Here is an 18,778-nt window from a genome sequence, read left to right as displayed (position 1 = left end):
AATAGCAGAAGATATTTGCAAATGACTTACCAAATAAAGGGCCAGTGTCCAAAATCTATAAAGAACTTACCAAACTCAACACCCAAAAAACAACAAATCCAGTCAAGAAATGGGCAGAAGACATGAACAGACATTTCTCCAAAGAAGACATACAAATGGCTAACAGACAGATGAAAAAATGCTCAACATCACTCGGCATCAAAGAAAATACAAATCAAAACCACAATGAGATACCAACTCACACCAGTCAGAATGGCTAAAATGATCAACTCAGGAAACAACAGATGTTGGTGAGCATGCAGAGAAAGGGAAACACTCTTATACTGTTGGGGGGGGTGCAGCCACTCTGGAAAACAGTATGGAGGTTCCTCAAAAAGTTGAAAATAGAGCTACCATATGATCCAGCAATTGCACTCCTGGGTATTTACCCCAAAGATACAAAAGTAGGGACCCGAAAGGGTACGTGCACCCCGATGTTTATAGCAGCAATATCCACAATAGCCAAACTGTGGAAAGAGCCAAGATGTCCATCAACAGATGAATGGATAAAGAAGATGTGGTATATATATACAGTGGAATATTATGCAGCCATCAAAAGGAATGAGATCTTGCCATTTGCAACGACGTGGATGGAACTGGAGGGTATTATGCTGAGCGAAATAAGTCAAACAGAGAAAGACATGTATCATATGACCTCACTGATATGAGGAATTCTTAATCTCAGGAAACAAACTGAGGGTTGCTGGAGTGGGAGGTGGGGTGGGAGGGATGGGGTGACTGGGTGATGGACACTGGGGAGGGTATGTGTTCTGGTAAGCGCTGTGAATTGTGCAAGACTGTTGAATCTCAGATCTGTACCTCTGAAACAAATAATGCAATATATGTTAAGAAAGAAAAAAAAGAAGAAGAAGAATGTAGCAGGAGGGGAAGAATGAAGGGGGGGAATCGGAGGGGGAGAAGAACCATGAGAGACGATGGACTCTGAAAAACAAACTGAGGGTTCTAGAGGGGAGGGGGGTGGGAGGATGGGTTAGCCTGGTGATGGGTGTGTTATGCACAAACAATGAATCATGGAACACTACATCTAAAACTAATGATGTAATGTATGGGGATTAACATAACAATAAAAAAATTAAAAAAAAAAAGACATACAAATGGCTAACAGACACATGAAAAAATGCTCAAAATCACTCGGCATCAAAGAAAATACAAATCAAAACCACAATGAGATACCAACTCACACCAGTCAGAATGGCTAAAATGATCAACTCAGGAAACAACAGATGTTGGTGAGCATGCAGAGAAAGGGAAACACTCTTATACTGTTGGGGGGGGGGGTGCAGCCACTCTGGAAAACAGTATGGAGGTTCCTCAAAAAGTTAAAAATAGAGCTACCCTTTGAGCTAGCAATTGCACTACTAAGTATTTATCCTAAGGATACAAACATAGTGATTCGAAGGGGCACATGCACCCCAATGTTTATAGCAACAATGTCCACAATAGCTAAACTATGGAAAGAGCACAGATGAATGGATAAAAAAGTGGCATATATATATACAATGGAATATTACTCAGCCATCAAAAAGAAGGAAATCTTGCATTTGCAACAAGGTGGATGGAACTAGAGGATATTATGCTAAGCGAAATAAGTCAGTCAGAGAAAGACAAATACCATATGATTTCACTCATATGTGAAATTTAAGAAACAAAACAGATGAACATAGGGGAAGGGAAGGAAAAATAAAATAAGATAAAGACAGAGAGGGAGGCAAACCATAAGAGATTCTTAACTCTAGGGAACAATCTGAGCATTGCTCTAGGGGAGGTAGGCGGGGGGATAGGGTAATTAGGTGGTGGGCATTAAGGAAAGCACTTGATGTAATGAGCACTGGGTGTTATATGCAACTGATGAATCACTAAATTTTACCCCTGAAACTAATACTACACTATATGCTAACTAACTTGAATTTAAATAAAATTTTGAAAGGAATAAAAAAGAAATTTGCTAAGAGAGTAAACCTTAAATGTTACTACTACACCCTAATATTGTGGAGGGATGTTTTGCCATATATACATGTATAAAATAATCAGGTTGTACACCCTAAACTTCCATATAGATATGTCAATAATATCTCAATACAGTTAGGAAAAAAAGACAATACAATTTAAAAATCTGTAAAGGACTTGAATAGACATTTCTCCAAAGAATGTATACAAATGGCTGATAATTACATGAAAAATTCCTTAATATCACTAATTACCAGGGAAATGCAAATCAAACCATGATGCGATATCACTTCATGCTCATTAGGATGACTATTATTAAAAAACAACAAAAACACAGAAAATAACAAATAATTGGTACAAATGTAGAGAAATTGGAGTCCTTTGGCAGTGCTTGTGGGAATATAAAATGGTGTAGGAAAAAGTACAATGTAGAAAAAAGTACAATGGTTCCTCAAAAAATTAAACATAGAATTACCATTATGACCCAACAATTCCACTTCCACGTACATACTCAAAAGATATGAAAGCTGAAACTTGAACAGATATTTATACACCAATGTTTTATAGCAGCATTATTCACAATAGACAAAAGGTAGAAACAACTCAAATGTCTATCAAGGGAAGAATGGATTAAAAAATGTGGTAAATACATACAGTGTAATATTATTCAGCCTTAAAAAGGAATGAAATTTTGATAAATACTACAACATGGATGAATCTTGAAAACCTAATGCTAAGTGAAATAAACCAGACACAAAAGTACAAATATTGTATGATTCCATCTATATGAATTACTTAGAACAGTGAATTTCATAGAGAAAGAAAGTAGAATAGAGGTTACCAGCAGCTAGGGGGAGAGACAAATGAGGAGTTTTTTCTTAATTGGTAGAGTTTCTGTTGGGGTCATAAAAATATCTTGGAAATAGAGATGATGGTGCATTAACTATGGGGATGGACTTAATGATACTGAATTGTACACTAAAAAATACTGGAATGGGAAATTCAATGTTATATATATTTTACCAGAACTTTAGAAAAGAAAAAGCAACTATTTGTTTCTTTTTTAAGATGGAAGTTTTAAAATATAGGTAATTTTGTGCTCACTTCTGTAGGACATATACTAAAATTGGAATGATACAGAGAAGATTAACTTTGCTCCTATGCAAGGATGACATGCAAATTCATGAAGTGTTCCATATTTTTAAAACTAAATTTTTAAAATAAAACAAAATACAGTTACTTTTGAAAGAACAAGAAACCACCCAGTCATTGCAGTAGGCCACATCATGTGAATGTATCCCTAATGCTAGTTTGTTTGAGATTGTGGAGGACATCTTTCTGCAGGGGAACTAGCCTGAGTACTAGGGTGCTTCTTGCCACACCCATCCTTGGAGCCATCACCCCTCCTCCCTACCCAGCCACCTACTCCAAATTGTGGCTCTTGAAGTCTTTCTTCTCCAAGTTGAGAGTCCTAGCCCTTTCATCCTTCCTTGGGGGCAAAGGATCCCTCTGCCTCACCTGCCAGTCTTCTCTGAGGATCTACTGAGTTTAGGCTGCAAACCTGGATTTTTGCACCCTGACTGATGCAGTTAACAGGCTACTGCCATATTTGTGCTCACCGTCAGGTGAAATCCTTTGAATTTGTCAGAAAGCAAAGGTTATGGCCAGAAGGTCTGAGACCCACTGGTCAATCAAGTAACCAGGGAGCAAGGTCAGAGAACCCTAAGGGCCCACCCCAGGAAAGAAAAGGGTTAGAGCCACAGCCCCAAAATGTTGTGAGTCCCGATGAGAAAACTAAGTGTAATATATATATATATATATTTTAAAGATTTTATTTATTTATTTGACAGAGAGAATAGCGAGAGCAGGAACACAAGCTGGGGGAGTGGGAGAGGGAGAAGCAGGCTTCCTGCTGAGCAGGGAGCCCGATGTGGGACTCGATCCCAGGACCCTGGGATCATGACCTGAGCCGAAGGCAGACGCTTAACGACTGAGCCACCCAGGCACCCGAGAAAACTAAGTGTATTATAAAAATAACATAAAGCAAGTTTACAGTAGAACACTATTAAAAATCATTCAGTAATATCCGAACTGGGAAATCCTGGTATGAAAGCTCTTTCCAGGGGTCCTTGGAGAAGACCTGATCCCATGTCTTTGGGGAAGAAAAAAATATATATTATAAATTATACATATAGTTTGTTTTGTTTCTTAAAAATCAAGGATATTTTAAAACTCTTTGAAAGGATGAAAGTAGATGGCTTAGCATAGTTCTCAATGGCCAAAGGGTGACAATTTGGAATGAAAAAGAGCACTAATTATCCTCAAAAGGGGAAAAGTTTAAGAAAAATATGAAGTCCTTCTAATGCAGAAAAGGGAAGACCATAATAGAAGAAACTAATGTTTATTAACTTTAGTAAGCACTATGGAGTCTGTGGGAGTCCTATTCTTGATTCAGGGTATATGTCGCAATGAAACATAGATCCGCCTTTGTTTCTACCTAATAGGGGAAGAATTGACTAAGGGAACTCTGATGGCCAGAAACTGACAGGAAAGGTCAGGACTACACCACCAACACCGGGAGAGGGGACACCTGGGGTCATGCATGCTGCATCAGTCAGCAGGTAGAAAAACTCTTCAAATGCAAGAAATGGGCTCATCCAAAGGCAGTGGAAGATCCTCTCCGGGGGAGGGGACATCAGTGGAAACCTCTTGACTCTGGGGTGAGGCAATCTCAAGGTGACTATAAAGAAGGTTGATGGGTTATGACAAAGACAGCCCAACCCAACGTGGGACACCCTATGTCTAGGGTCTTTTTGGACGTGGGGACAGGGAGGGAGCCAATCAGGCAAAAGGAAGTCATGGCCTTTGCCATTTGCCCTAGCCCAGACCTCTTTCTGGCCTCAGTTCAAGCCTGGACTGGGCGACCCTCTGTCCTTCCTTCCATCACTCACTGCCTGCATTCACCCCTGTTGTGTGGGATCAGCCCCTTACCACCACCCCCATCTCCAGCCCCCTCCCCCCACCCCCACCTCCGAGGAATCGGCACCTTCCTCAACACCAGCTGTGTGCTCCCGCCCCTCTCCACCCCACACCCCTTCCCCCACTTGGCACTGCTCCCAGAGCCATCCAGGGGTTACTTAATCCATACTTTATTCCTTTCCCCTAGCATGCCGGCTCTCTGTCCTCGGCCCAGCGGGGAGAGAGTTCCCACAGACCTCACACAGCGAGTAGCCCTAAAGGAAGCGCCTTGTTTGTTCCCATAAATAATATAATCCGGTCCAAGGAAGGCACTCTGTAAAGAAGGTTCTGTAAGACTCTGCCCTGCATCCTGAGATTGGCCAGCTCCTTCTTCCAAGCCAGCTCTGAATCCTGCGTAGGAATCGAGACTAGGCCCCATGTGACGGAGCCCTTCCGAGACGGTTGGGGTTAAATCTGCCTGGACCCTACGAGCTGCGGAGATCATCAGGCGACGCACACCTGCGCGCTCTAAGGCTTTCAGATCACTGCGCAGGCATGCGGTCGGGAGCTGGGGCAGACCACTGCGCCGCTGTACGTCACGGCAGCACCCGCAGCTGGGCATGAGGGATGCAAAACCACAGCCTTACGGGGAGACAGGGACAGAGACGGGAAGAAATACTAACAAAGCGAGACCCACCGAGGTCCGGGTGGCACCGAGGCTACAGTTCTCCGGGAGCAGCCACCACCCCGGCCCAGCGCATTTCACCTCGCCCCCTGCTGTGCGGGGCCGCCTCCGCTGCAGACAGGCTCCGGGCCCCGCCCCTACCCCGGGGCCCTCCCGCGGCTTAACCCTTGCCTGCCCGCCTCCTGCCACAGCGGCCCGCCCCTCCAAGCCGCGGCGAGCGGGCGCGGGCCCTCCTCCTCCTCCACCCCGCGGGGGCGCGCGGCGCCAGGAGCTGACCGTGGTGCTGAGCTCGGCGCGCGGCTTGGGCTCGGGCGCGGCTCCCGGCCCTGCCAAGGCCGTGTATTGCGACACTCCCGGCCACCAGGGGTAAGTCGCGAGGATTTAGACTTGGGGAGAAGGGGGATGATTTGGGAATTTTTGTGCGTTCTTTCGCGCGATGGACAGGCTTAGTGGAGGAACCAGCGTCTGCACCCTCTCCACCCCACAGTGTCCTGCGCGGATGATGGGAGTCTGGGGTCTGGGGGCGACGACCCTTTTAGGTCTGGGCTAAGGAAGAGGAGAGACCCCTTGTGCGCGGATAGCTGGAAAAAGAACAGATAAGACTGGAGACCCATTTTCTTTCAGCCGGGCAGCTCAGGAACACCTAGAGGAGGTGGGCCAGAACCTTTGCTCCCCAAAGGGCCCTTTGTCTCTCCAACGTGGGGGTTGGGTAAATTGGTGATGTTCTCACTGCAGATTCTATTTCTGCTTCATTCCCCACCCCACACCCACCCCATAACACGAGGCTTTCTCTCCCCACAATAGCCTTCACTCCATCAATCCTGAAGGTTTTGGCTTAGACAAGGCACACTCTACAGAGATAAACTATTGCCCCTACATAGCCTCCCACTCTGACCCCAGTGTCCAGGAAGTCCCTTGGTGGGGCTCCCCTCTGAGGCCTCTGCTTTCTTATCACCATTCACCTCTTTGTATTTCAAGGCTTGTGGTTTTACTGGATGTTGGGGGCGGGGCAGGGAAAAGCATGGCAAATGCCAAAACTATTAGTCAAAATTTTTATATCTCCAAACCACTTATATTATATATGTGTACCTGCAAGGTTATTTGCTCCGTTATATACCCAATCGCTTTCATGTTAAAGAAGGAAAGAAGCTCACAGAATTACCTTCCCAAAGGGAAAAGAAAATCCTAGGCAGTCGAGCTAAAGTTATTCATCTTGTAGAAAAGCAGCCAGTAGAATTACTTCATATTCTCAATTTGCAATAAATCCATATGCAAGTGCATACTCTGTGTAAGGCACTGAGAGGAAAGGTTAGCATACATGGAAAGTCTCTGTCACTACTTACTCTCCACTAGGCCCTCCTCTGACTCCTAATCTGCCTTCTTGCCTCCACTCTTGAGCCTGCTTTCCATCCTCATTTACAATTGATCTATTAAAACTGAAAACTGGCCCCTGTTACTCACCCTTGATGGCTGTCCCTGCATGGTTCATAGCATAAGAGCCGAGACCCAACTTGTGACCTCAGGCCTGGTGCCGTCTGCCCTGCCGATCTCCAGACCTCATCCCACTGGCTTGCTGCTCTGGCCACCTGGGCCTGCTTTCAGAGCTTTAAATATTCTTCATCTTTTGCTCTGCAAGGCCTTTCTGAGGGATGTTCCCTCTGCCTGGAATATGCTTCCCACATCTTTTGCCTGGTTGTCTGCAGCTGTCTTTTAGATTGGTTTAAATACCACATCCCTGAATCAGAGTTGATTAAATAAATACATGGTGTGGTCCCTGTTCTCATGGAATTTGGAAGTTAATTTTAGAGATGCAAGACTCAGTCCAAGGTCTTGGTGTCACTGAGACCCTTCTCAGAGAATGATGTGCAAAACTATAGAATTAAAAATGTCAGATTCTGCATCCTATTTAGGAAACTTAGATGTAAATATATGGCTAAAATGTCTCAAAAACATAAATATTTCATTTAAATAAGCAGTGGCTCACTGTCAACCACAGTTGGAGTCCTGAATCTTAGAGACTTTTTCAACCTCACGGGGGAGTGAGAAGACCAAACAAACAGCAGAATGAGGAGTCAGTGATTACTGAGTGCTACAGACAAGAAGGCACCAAACCAGGGAAGGGACAGGGCTACTTTGTCCTTTGGGGAAGGATGTGGCACATGGTAGAGGATTCCCTCTCAGGTTTCATGCTGAGCTCCACTGGAGGGGTCTTTAGCCAGAGGGTTACAAAGCAGAATGTGCATTTTTCAGATGGGAACCCGGACATATTTGGCCTCTGCCCTCAAGCAATGACAGTGTCAGCATCTGGCTGTCCAGATAAATTCCATTCTGTCCCTGAGAACTGTCATGGAAGGTGACTGCTCAGCTTTTCTCCAGTTGGGCAGCAGGCCCTCTGATTCCCCAGGAAGATCCCACCCATGTCACATACAGGACCCACATTTCTAGAGTCAGGCTCTGATAAAATATTTTAATGTAGAATCTGAACTGAACATACACTGAATTTCACATAATTGCTCCAGTATTTTGCAAGTCTCTCAGTCATTATTCTGAATCTTAGTGCTTATTGCCCTATCAATGTGCCAAAGTGTTAAATGAACTCAGGAAACAGAGTTGGCAACATTAGTGACACTGAGTCCAGCCATCTGTAGAAATGACTGTTATTTTGAGACATCAGTTTTCAAGTTCAAAATATAGTGAAATATCCAGTTCTTCGTGATTTTAAATCAGTTAACTGAATTCAGAATTAAGAAATCAGTTTTATTTATAGAGATCAATATCAGGTAAACCATCTTAGTTCTTATAGTTGCAATTTCTGCTTACAGTGAAGTAATCTTTGTCATGCTCACTTCAAGTTATTTCTAAGAGTATGGTAATAAAAAGATTTTTTAAAACATAGAAAAGAGATCTCATAATAATCTCTAAAATTTCTTGTCATAGAAATTATATTATCTTCAATTACAATTTTTCTAAATTTGTGTGAGCCATACTTTTGATTTTAATCACCATTTTCATTGTGCTTTCCAAAATTCCTCATAAAAACACATTTATTATTTGATTTTTAAATTTCCCATGAAGAGGAGTTTGGGCTATTGGTTTATAGAATGTCTACTGTGGTTAAGAGCACATGATCGGAATCAGATGGGCTTGGTTTCAAATCTTAGTTCTGTCACTTACCACATGTGCAACCTGGGCCAATCTATTGACTTTTCCGGACCTTAATTTCTCCTTTGTAAAATGGAGGTTACAGTAGTATGTCTCATAAGGTTATAGGCCAAGCTGTCACCTGGTTAGGTAGATGCAACCAAGACTCAAATCTGGGTTCTTCAACTCCAAAGTCCTGATAGTAACCACTATGCTGTGTATAGTAAAACCCATCAGACCTGGGAAAGGACTTATGTAGGCCACAAAGGACTGTGGGGAATGAAAATGGGATCTGCAGATACAGGGTAGAAAAGGCTTGGGGACATTCCACCTCACAGGAGGCAGAAAGGCAGCTTGAAGCACTGTCCCACTGTCTAGGATGCTGTCACCAAGAGCTGAGCTGCCACCAGAGCCAAGTCTGGTCTGTGGTTTTCCCTGGCACAGTGCTGACTCCTCCTATCCTCCAGCCAGAAGTCCCACGTGTCCCTCTGCAGGGGAGGAAGCACTGCCTATAGGTGGGAGTAGGGTGGAGGCTGGTCAGCTTGCCCCTGTGAGCCCCCGAAATGGCAGCCTTGTCACCCTTTCTCATCTTCTTCAGCTTTAATGTTGTCAACTGGGCTGTGAGGCAGCCCCTCTGCTCACCTCCAGGTCCTCATGGCTAAGCATTTGAGAGACTCCAGAACTGACCTGGATAGCTCATATCTGTCAAGTAGTTTTCTGAAGGTAGCTGTAAAGCTTTGTGGGCAGTAGATCTGAAAGGCATGCAGGCTGACAGAGCCACTTGCTTTTATACCCACTGCATCCCTCCCTCACAGACTGCGAACTGTGGGGGAGTGAATTCAGGTGCTCCCTATTAAGCAAGTCCCTATGGAGAGTCAAAGAAACCCAACTTTCTCCTCTGATCTTTCCTTGGCCAAACTGACAGGATGGACTAGCAGGTTGCTCACCACCAAGGAGAGGAAGAGCTGCTGGAACAGGCTGAGCTGTGAGCTGGGTGCCTGTGAGGATACAGAGAGGGAGAGTCCAGGGAAGTTCACAGGTGGTGCTCTTGGGCATCACCTTCTTTTGGTCCACTCTTGTAGGTCTCTAAACTCGCCCCAAAGGCAACATGTTTAAAACCTTAGAGTCTTGCTTCTGTCTCTCAAACCAGCTCTTAGCACAGGCCCCTTCCTTGCCTTCACTCAGTTTCTACTTCCTTACCTTTTCCCAATTCTGGGTCAGTATTTACTGCTTCCTCATTGTTGATGACTTCTCTTTCTTTATTCAGTTGCTGGGTCCCAGCGTTTCTGCCTTTGAAAGGCCCTATAACTTCACCTCTCTTTTTTGTCACTTATGACTACGGCTTCCATCTGGATCTTATCTTCACATACTCAACCCACTTTAGTTGCCTTTTGTGAATCTTCTCTGCTCAAAATTTCTCTCCTAATTTATTCTGTCCTTCACTCAGATATCAGATAAATGGTCTTAGACCACCAACTTTATTATGCCACTGTTTCTACCCACCCACTCAATCAGAAGACTTTTATAGCTCTTCATTGACCTCAGAGGAAGGCCACACTCCCCAGTTATGCAAAAATGGTCAAGATAACACTCTAACTGTTTTCCCCCTCCCACACCCAGGACAGACATCAGTAATCAATGCCAACACCCTTTCCCATTGGACTCAGACTGGGCATCCGTATGTGGCACTGTGGATGGCACTCCAGGCATCAACACCTCTCAGGATGTGCACAGAAAGTGATACCTGCCTGCTCTCCAGCCCATCATGTGCTGTGTCTATCTAACCTGCCTGGTCCTGGCCTAATGCCTGACTCCTCACTTTTGCCTTCTACCATGATGCTGTCTCTCTTCTCGGTGCTCAAACCCAGCATGCACCATTAGATGCTTTGTTGTGCCTTGCCCTGATGGCCTCTGTGTAGACTGAGTCTTGCCTCCTCAGACAGATGCAGTAGCCCTGGAGGGCAGTGTTTGTGTCTTCCCTTCCAACTGATGAGCACCTGCGTCCATCCCAAAAGGCAAGCTTAGGTTTCCCTTTGAGCTTTGTCTCTTAGATGAAGGCAGGAACTTATTTATTGAATCCTCTGCTCCACCACTCAGAAAGGCTGTGATACTTTCCCTGTAAGGATGTGGTGCTATTTGTAGAATGCCTGGGCCTGGAAATGGGAATCTGACTTGGCCAGATAAACTCTGAGAGGATGCTTGGTTGAGTTGAGAGATCACAGACACAAGAGCACCAGACTCTAGTCTGCTCTCAATTTGGCTCCTACTCTGTGACTTTAAGCATGTGACTTAACTTCTCTAGTATCAGTTTTCTGTGGAGCAGTGGGTAGCCCTGGAGCAGTGAGCATGGGTGAGGCCATTCTCATCTCCCTCTCCCTGCCTCTGTGGAGGATCCAGGTTTAGATGTCAGAGCTCAGCTCCAAAGCCACTGTGTAAACAGAGGTCTTCTAGAGCCATAGGCGTACATCTTGGATACTAAGTGCCTCCTACTTTCCTTCACAGCAGCCTGGGGCCCTGGCAGCATGGAGCTGAAGAGAGGAAAGACCTTCATCAAATCCAGCCTGCAGATTTCCCATGAGAAAGCCCCAGACCCAGCAGCCGCCACTCTGGCCAGGGAGGATGCAAGTCCCTGGTCAGTCTCACCAGGAGGGCAACAGAAGCCCCAGAGTGAAAGGGCCCCGCAGGTTAGTCCCAGCGCCCAAGGATATGACAGATGGTCCAACAAGGAAGCAGAGCCAGAACCTGAGGTGGGGGCTGCAGCCTTTTGTGGGGCCACCTTCAAACTGGTACGAAAGAGCAAGACTCATGACAGTGTGCCTGGGGCTGGCAGGGTGAGCACAACCACAGGGCAACTGGTGGGCAGCGCAAGCTTCCCAGGGCCCCCCGGCAGCCAGCGCATGATTGATTACCGCCACTTTGTGCCCCAGATGCCCTTTGTGCCCGCTGTGGCCAAGAGCATCCCAAGGAAGAGGATATCCCTGAAACGACCTAAGAAGTGCTTTCGGAACCTATTCCACATTCGCAGAAACAAGACTGAGAACTTGGCCTCACTGGTGACCAAGGGGGAGAGCCTGTCTTCCCCTGGGGGCCCATCAGAGGCTAGCGGGCAGACAGGCAAAGCCTTCTTCCCCTTAGGTGAGGGACTGGGGCCAGACAGCCTGTTCCAGGACCTATCTGACAGTGAGCTCCCGCCTGACTCTTCTGTTGACCTCTGCAGGGCCCTGTGTGAGGATGTGGCCTCACTCAAGAGTTTTGACTCTCTCACGGGCTGTGGGGAGATCTTTGCAGATGAAAGTTCAGTGCCATCTCTGGAACTGAACGAGGGCCCGGAGAGCCCAACCCAGGTATCACAGGCCCTTGAAAGCAAGGTTCTTAGGGGCCCCTTCCAGGGCAGTGTGGAACAGCCGGCATCACCTGCCCAAAACGAGTTGTCTGACTTTGCCAAGTTCTGGGACAGTGTGAATCACTCTGTGAAGCAGCAGCACCGTGCCCTACTGGGGCCATGGCTGGGGGGTCCCCAGGGCACAGACACAGACCGGCCCAGGCTGGATGCAGCTGGGCTTGCTGAGCTACCCCTGTGTCCCTGTAGGGACCCCCACAGTGGCTCCAAAGCCAGCTCCATAGACACAGGTACGCCTAAGAGTGAGCAGCCAGAATCCGTGTCCACGAGTGATGAGGGCTACTATGACTCATTTTCACCTGGCCTTGAGGAGGACAAGAAGGAGGCTTCAAGTCCAGGCACACCAGCAGCCTTCCCCCGGGACAGCTACAGTGGAGATGCCCTCTACGAGCTCTTCTATGACCCCAGCGAGGGCCCTGTTGGCCCAAGCCTGGATGATGACCTATGTGTGTCTGAGAGTCTGTCAGGGCCAGCCCTAGGAGCACCACTGTCCATGTGCAGCTTCCATGTGGGGGCAGAGGAGAACTTGGCCCCAGCACCAGGCCCAGACCTGCTCAGCCAGGGCTTTTTGCAAAGCTCCTGGAAGGGCAAGGAGTGCCTGCTAAAACTCTGTGACACCGAGCTTGCCATCACCATGGGCATTATCAACTGGCTTCGCCGTGGCCCTGAACTCCGCACCCCACCTGCCTCAGCCCCTGGAGAAACTGCAACCTCACCCAGGGGACAGGCAGAGAAGGTGGGAGCTGACTCCGAGAAAAAGGGCCCACATCCAGTGAAGCTGGAGGGCAGGGGGGCTAGGGCTTCAGATGCAGGTAGGACCGCTGTGGGCTCAGCACCCAGCAGGCGGAAGCTGTGGGCACATTCGGGTCCCGAGGGCCTGCTTGCTGGAGAGAGCAAGGTCCTAGGAGGGCCCGAGCAGGGAACCAGCACTCTGTCCAGGGACCCATCTCTGGAGTGTGTGCAGGTCTCTGGGGAAGGAAGGATGCAAGGCTGCCATGAAGGCTTGTTCTCCTCTGTGGGGTCTGCAGCCTCTGCAACAAAAGACACCTCTAGCAAAAATAAGGTCCCAAACCCTTGGCCTGGCTTCCAGGAGCCCAGGCCTCCTGGGAATCTGGAGTGTTTCCAAGGTCCCTGGAGGCCAGGTCCTGGCAGAAGCACCCTCAATGTAGAGCCCACCCTGACAGGCTGTGTGGCCCAGGTTGCAGCCCTGCACATCCACCCAGACTGCCAGCCCCCTACTACACAGTCCCCAAGGCAGGACACAAGCAGTGAGTTCTGTAGGCACCCTCAGGCCAGAGGCTCTGATATTCTCCAGCAGAAACAGACTAACAGCTTCCCTAGCATGCCGATTGTGTGTGGCCTGCCCTCCCTGGCTAGTCCACTCCACAGCCCACAGGACCAGAGGTGCCCAGGCCACGTCCTGGGCCTTAGCCAGCTCAGGGTGGAGCCCACCAGGATGGATGCCCAGGCTCATCATGCCTCTATGGATGACCAGTCCCTGCAGCTCAGTTCAAGGGCTGTGGAGCAGGCGATACATAGGGGCCAGCTGGATTTGTAGCCCCTCTTGGCCCTACTATCCAGCTGAGCCCCTGGGGCCAACTGCCAGGAATCCTAGACATCACTTCCAACAGCCAGTACAAGTGAGCCCCCTCTGCAAGTGCCCCAGAAAGTTGCTACAGTTTCCTGGCCCATGAAGGCCTCCTCTGCAACCAACCGGAAATAGGAGCCCCCAGACCAGCATGGCTGAGCCTCACCTATAGCATGGGGCCTCACTCACCAGAAACTGTGTCTTTGTGGCCACATTCAAGAGAACCTAACACCCAAATATCCACCCTTTGTCCCTGATGTAAGGATTGTTGGGGGGTGGGGGTAGCAGGACACAGGCAAGTGGAGCAAAGCATTTTAATGTGGAACAGCCATGCCTGAACCAGCTCAGCCAGACCAGGTACTGGGCAGCCCAAGGCCAAGGACAGCTGCACAGCTGCTGTTGCTCTCAAAGTGTGCCTCACTGATTTCCCCACAAAGAAATGAAGACTTGAATCCCAGTTGGCTGTGAAGTGGCCACACCTGGCTTCTCATACAGCATGTTAGAGAGAGGAGCTCAGGCTTGAAACTGATGGGACAATAACAGTACATCTTATAAATGGGAAGTAGAGGGAGCCAAGAAGTCTGCATAGGGCTTGAGAAAAATAAATGTGTAGTCTAAGGCTTAGGGGTGGGAGGCAGGGTGGGAGACAGGCAGGATGGGGTGCTGTGGATGAGCTCAGGAATGTCCACTGGCCCCACACCAGCCTGCTCTCTACCCCCAGGACAAGTAGCCACAATGTGCTGGGGCCCTGAAGGACTTCTCGTGGGAATGAGAAGCAGGACCAGCCTCATCTCATTAAGGCCTTTAATCAGCAGACAACAACCCTGCCAGGGCTAGACCCTGCAGACCCTAGTCAATGGGTGTTAGTGAATTCTCTATTACAAATCAGACCAATAATTTTCCCCAACTCCTCTAAATGAAGCCAAGGATGTTCTCAGGGCAGAAGCTGATTGATTGTCCACAACTCTGCCATTCTCGCCCCTCCACACGGTCAGCATCTTTGCCTCCCCCTTCAGGAAAACTTACCTCAGAATGGAGCTATAACTCTCATCTTCCTGAAAGCCACAACAACATGCACAGTACCAAATATTCAGAATCGTGGAGGGGAAAGGTGGCCCGCAGCCTCGGGAAGGGCAAGAGTCAGGACGTCAGGCACAGTGACAGACCATGCCTCGAGTTTCTCTATGATTAGATCCTACCTCACCCGACATGCTGCAGTGAGATGCAAAGGATGGTATGCCACAGACATGAAACTGTTTCTAGAGGAAAGGTCATCGTAGAAAGGGGTAGGTCAGATGGTGGGGGAGAAATTCCAGCCAGAGGGATACTGTCTGACAGCTGACCACAGGCTGGTGCCTCTCCTGATTGAGGCTTCATTTCAGACTAGAAAGGGCTCTGTAGCCCTTGTTAACAACTGTTTACTTGGGCCTACTGTGTGCTCCTATAGGCTCCTGACCAGGCCCATCCCTGGAACACTGAGGGAAGGTCAGGGCCAGTCTTCCTGGAAAACCACACGTGATTCCCCCTCCCAGGACTTCCACAAATGATTAGCATTATAGAGCTGTGCCAGGAGCAGGTTATACATGGAATAGTTTACCTCATCCCTGTATCAACCTGAATGCAGTTGTCTTCATTTTTCAGATATGGAGACCAAGGCACAAAGTGCTGATATGACTTGCCCATGAACACACGCAGCTAGTATGTGGGGTCGATGGGGTTTGAATCCCACCCATTGGCTCCTAAGGCCCAGCTCTTCACGAGGCTATAGAAGTTCTCTTGCTGAGCTCCTGCAGTGAACTGTTTCAAAGCCTTCACTACTCCCTTCTTCCAGGGCACCCTCTGGGTACCAGCTGCCTGTTTCCCTGTAAGCAACCTGAGTGCCTGAGGGCAGGGGGCATCCCTCATTTAATCATGGTCCTTATCACTTTGTACGGCACCTGAGCAGAGCAAGGGCTCAGTACATATTTACTTGTTGAAAGAATGAAATATCAAAAGGTTCCTCATGGTTTTCTGATATCTTATTGAATGTGAGCCTGTGTCTAAAGAGTGGCAGAGTTGTTTTTACCTTGCAGGAATTCTGAGGGAGTGTTTCCTTGATGTGACATCGTGACTGGTGGGGAGAATCCAGCCAGTCCCAAGAGTGCTGGTAAAGGTAGAAACCAAGGAGGTCCAGGACCCAGAGGTTATGGTGAAGGTAGTCTGCAGTGACCCAGCAACAGAGCAGCAGAGAAAAGGAACTGAGGTCATGCCTGCCTGAGTGGAACCACCAGCGCAGTGGCTCTCACTATGGGAAGCATCTTAAGCAATCCTGACGCCCTAGAAATTTTCATTCTCTGCAATGTGGTGGGAGATTACAGCAGTGGCCTACCAGGCACCTTGCTGAGAGAACAGAGGAGGGCCTTCCCTTTCTCTTGTGTCCAGTGGGTCTGAGGAAGCCTCAGACCATCTCTTTCTTCATCCCACCTCTTGGGATGCCCTCCCCTGCAAGAGGGGTACAGGCAGTGCCAGTCTGATGGGGCATGTTCTTCAGGTGACCCAATGAGAGGAAAGAATGGAACTGCTGGGCCAGCTCCTGGGATAAGTGCCTAGCCCGGTGCTGGGAGTAGCAAGAGGCCTGTGGGGTATTTTCAGAATTCTGGTCATTTCTAACCCTCTCATTTATACATGGCTATAGAAATTATAGGAGGTTGTTTCTCCCATATAAAGTAAAACTCCAGCTCATAGATGTCTCACAGAGTCTAAGTGACTCCCCAGGGTCACACAGTGACAAGCAGAGGACTGGGGTACACCCTAAGGCCTGTGCACTGTGCCTTTCAATCTTCCAGCCTTCCAAGGTTGCACTGGATACTGAGAGGTGCTGGGAGGGGGCCAAGCAGCCTCCCAGCCTGCCCTAATGGTGGGGGTGGCCTGGGCCTATAGTAGGGTGGCCTGGGGTGCACCAGGAAGGCTGGACAGAGATCAGGAGGGAGGTGCTGAAAAGGGGTAAAGGCCAGCACGTGCTGAGGAAGACCCGGTGAACTACATCGGGGGGTACATCTTACCTTTCCTGGTTTCTTATTTTCTTTTATTTTACTTTTTATGGAATGGGGATAAATATAGGATACAAAACTCAAAAGACACAGAAAACAATAAAAAGTGAGTCTCCTTCCTTCTTTTATCCTTCTGTTGTTTTGATTACAAAACTAATTCCCATTTACTACAACCAATCCAAACTATGTGAAGTGCTGAGCCTCCACTTCCCTGACCTTCTCAAACACTAGATGTGTCCTCAGACCCTTTTTGCGTCTGTGACATAAACACACACGAACTTTAATCCTTTTTACTGCACGGCGCATCACAGACATCTTTTTTATTTAAAATCAATTAACATATAGTGTATCATTAGTTTCAGAGATAGAGTTTAGTGATTCATCAGTTGCATATAACACCCACTACTTATTACATCACATGCCCTCCTAATGATTATCACCCAGTTACCCCATCCTCCCCTCTGCAACTCTGTTTGTTCTTTATATTTGTCTTATGGTTTGCCTTCCTCTCTTTTTTACCTTATTTTATTTTTCCTTCCCTTCTATGTTCACGTGTTTTGTTTCTTAAATTCCACATATGAGTGAAATCATATGGTATTTGTCTTTCTCTGACTGACTTATTTCACTTAAGCATCTACCTTCAGCTCAGGTCATGATCCCGGGGTCCTGGGATGGAGCCGGCATCTGGCTCACTGCTCATTGGAGAGTCTGGCTTCTCCCTCTCCTGCCCCTCCCCACTCTGCTCCTGCCTGCTGTCATTTTCTCTCTCTCTCTCTCAGATATCTTCTTAGCAGGTACCAGCAGCAAGCAGTTTCTCCATTCTCTTGAACACCTCCACAACAGTCTCCTGTAGGTAACAATTAATTTAAACATTCTCCTATGGATATTCAAGTTTTTTTATTTTTGCTGTTACAAACAATGCTGTGCTCACTTCTTTATTCCTTAAGTCCTCTTTGTTAAAGTCCTCTTAAAAACTGTAAAAATGAAACTTAATAATGAGAAGATGCATTTTAAAAATGAACAACACATCCTGTTTCCTGTACCCACCCAAGGCCCAACTGTCCTGAGGCTCTGATGTTAATGCCCTAGGCTCCATGGTGATAGGGACATATCACCCACACCCATATTTGGGAGGGGAAAGGTGGTTTTGTTGTTGTTGTTGTTATATGTAAGATCTTGAAAATTGTCATTCCTATCCTTACAACAAGAAAAACCTGGACAAACAAAATGAATGACTTTTCTTGATCCATCATAAAACAGGGCAAATAACTTCCTTGAAACATGGAGAAACAGGTGCATTCAGAGAAATACAACAACCAAGACCTGGAGCAGAAGCTGCAAAATGACAAAAACTGGTAGGAAGAGTTAAAAAGTAATTTTGACAAGCTCTTGCAGGGTGAGTAAGAAGCTGGGGGGTTGGACAGTAAAGGGGGGGCATATGCTTTCATAGCCCTTTCCTCTAGGAACCACATCAAGTTTTCAGGGTGAAGATAGGCATGGCAGAGGGGATGGAAAAGTAGCTACTGTAAAACCCTCCAGACCCTTCTCCTAGCAGGTCTACCTCACAGGGGAGGGACTTCTCCAGAGGGCTATTCTGAAACTTTTCCAAGCTGAAGGAAAGGAGTTCCACAAACTCCAGTCCTCTCCAACCTTCCTGTCTCATGTAAGAGTGAGTAAGTGAATAAGTAAATAAATACATAAAGTAAGGTATAGTCATTTGGGAGGGGACTGCAAGAAAATAGACTGGAAACAGAAAGTCTTCTGAAGGTTTAACCCCACCCCTGAGGCACAAGCCCAAAAATTACTGAGACTTATTTCGAAGCTTAAGAGATAAGGGAACATCCCTTTCTTTCCCACCCTACCCACTCACCCTACCACAACACTAATAGCATCCAGCAATAATAACAGTGGGTTACAACTAAAAGAGCTGCAAGACAAAGATTCCATCTAAGGACCAGAACAAAGGGAAG

At 47.3% G+C, this 18,778-nt stretch overlaps 1 protein-coding gene and 1 non-coding gene across 2 annotated transcripts; both read left to right on the top strand.

The window, feature by feature from the left end:
- The first annotated feature begins 3,103 nt into the window (after positions 1-3,103).
- LOC116637953 lies at positions 3,104-3,210 on the top strand. Its single transcript, XR_004300569.1, has one exon. It is a non-coding gene; the product is annotated as a U6 spliceosomal RNA (small nuclear RNA).
- A 2,093-nt stretch (positions 3,211-5,303) lies between these two features.
- Positions 5,304-17,144, top strand: AMER3 (APC membrane recruitment protein 3). The gene is made up of 2 exons (XM_032412912.1): positions 5,304-6,016; positions 11,294-17,144. Exon 2 carries the CDS (start codon positions 11,314-11,316, stop codon positions 13,747-13,749), a length of 2,436 nt encoding a protein of 811 aa, XP_032268803.1. The 5' UTR covers positions 5,304-6,016; positions 11,294-11,313; the 3' UTR covers positions 13,750-17,144.
- The last annotated feature ends 1,634 nt before the right edge of the window (positions 17,145-18,778 follow it).

This window comes from Phoca vitulina, unplaced genomic scaffold, assembly GCF_004348235.1.
Source record: "Phoca vitulina isolate PV1807 unplaced genomic scaffold, GSC_HSeal_1.0 scaffold1, whole genome shotgun sequence".
Lineage (NCBI taxonomy): Eukaryota > Metazoa > Chordata > Mammalia > Carnivora > Phocidae > Phoca > Phoca vitulina.
Note: the sequence above shows the minus strand (reverse complement) of the source record. Positions and strands in the feature narration are given on the sequence as shown.

Coding starts and splice junctions, on each gene's coding strand:
- AMER3 (XM_032412912.1), top strand. CDS start 11,314: ATGGAGCTGAAGAGAGGAAAGACCTTCATCAAATCCAGCCTGCAGATT.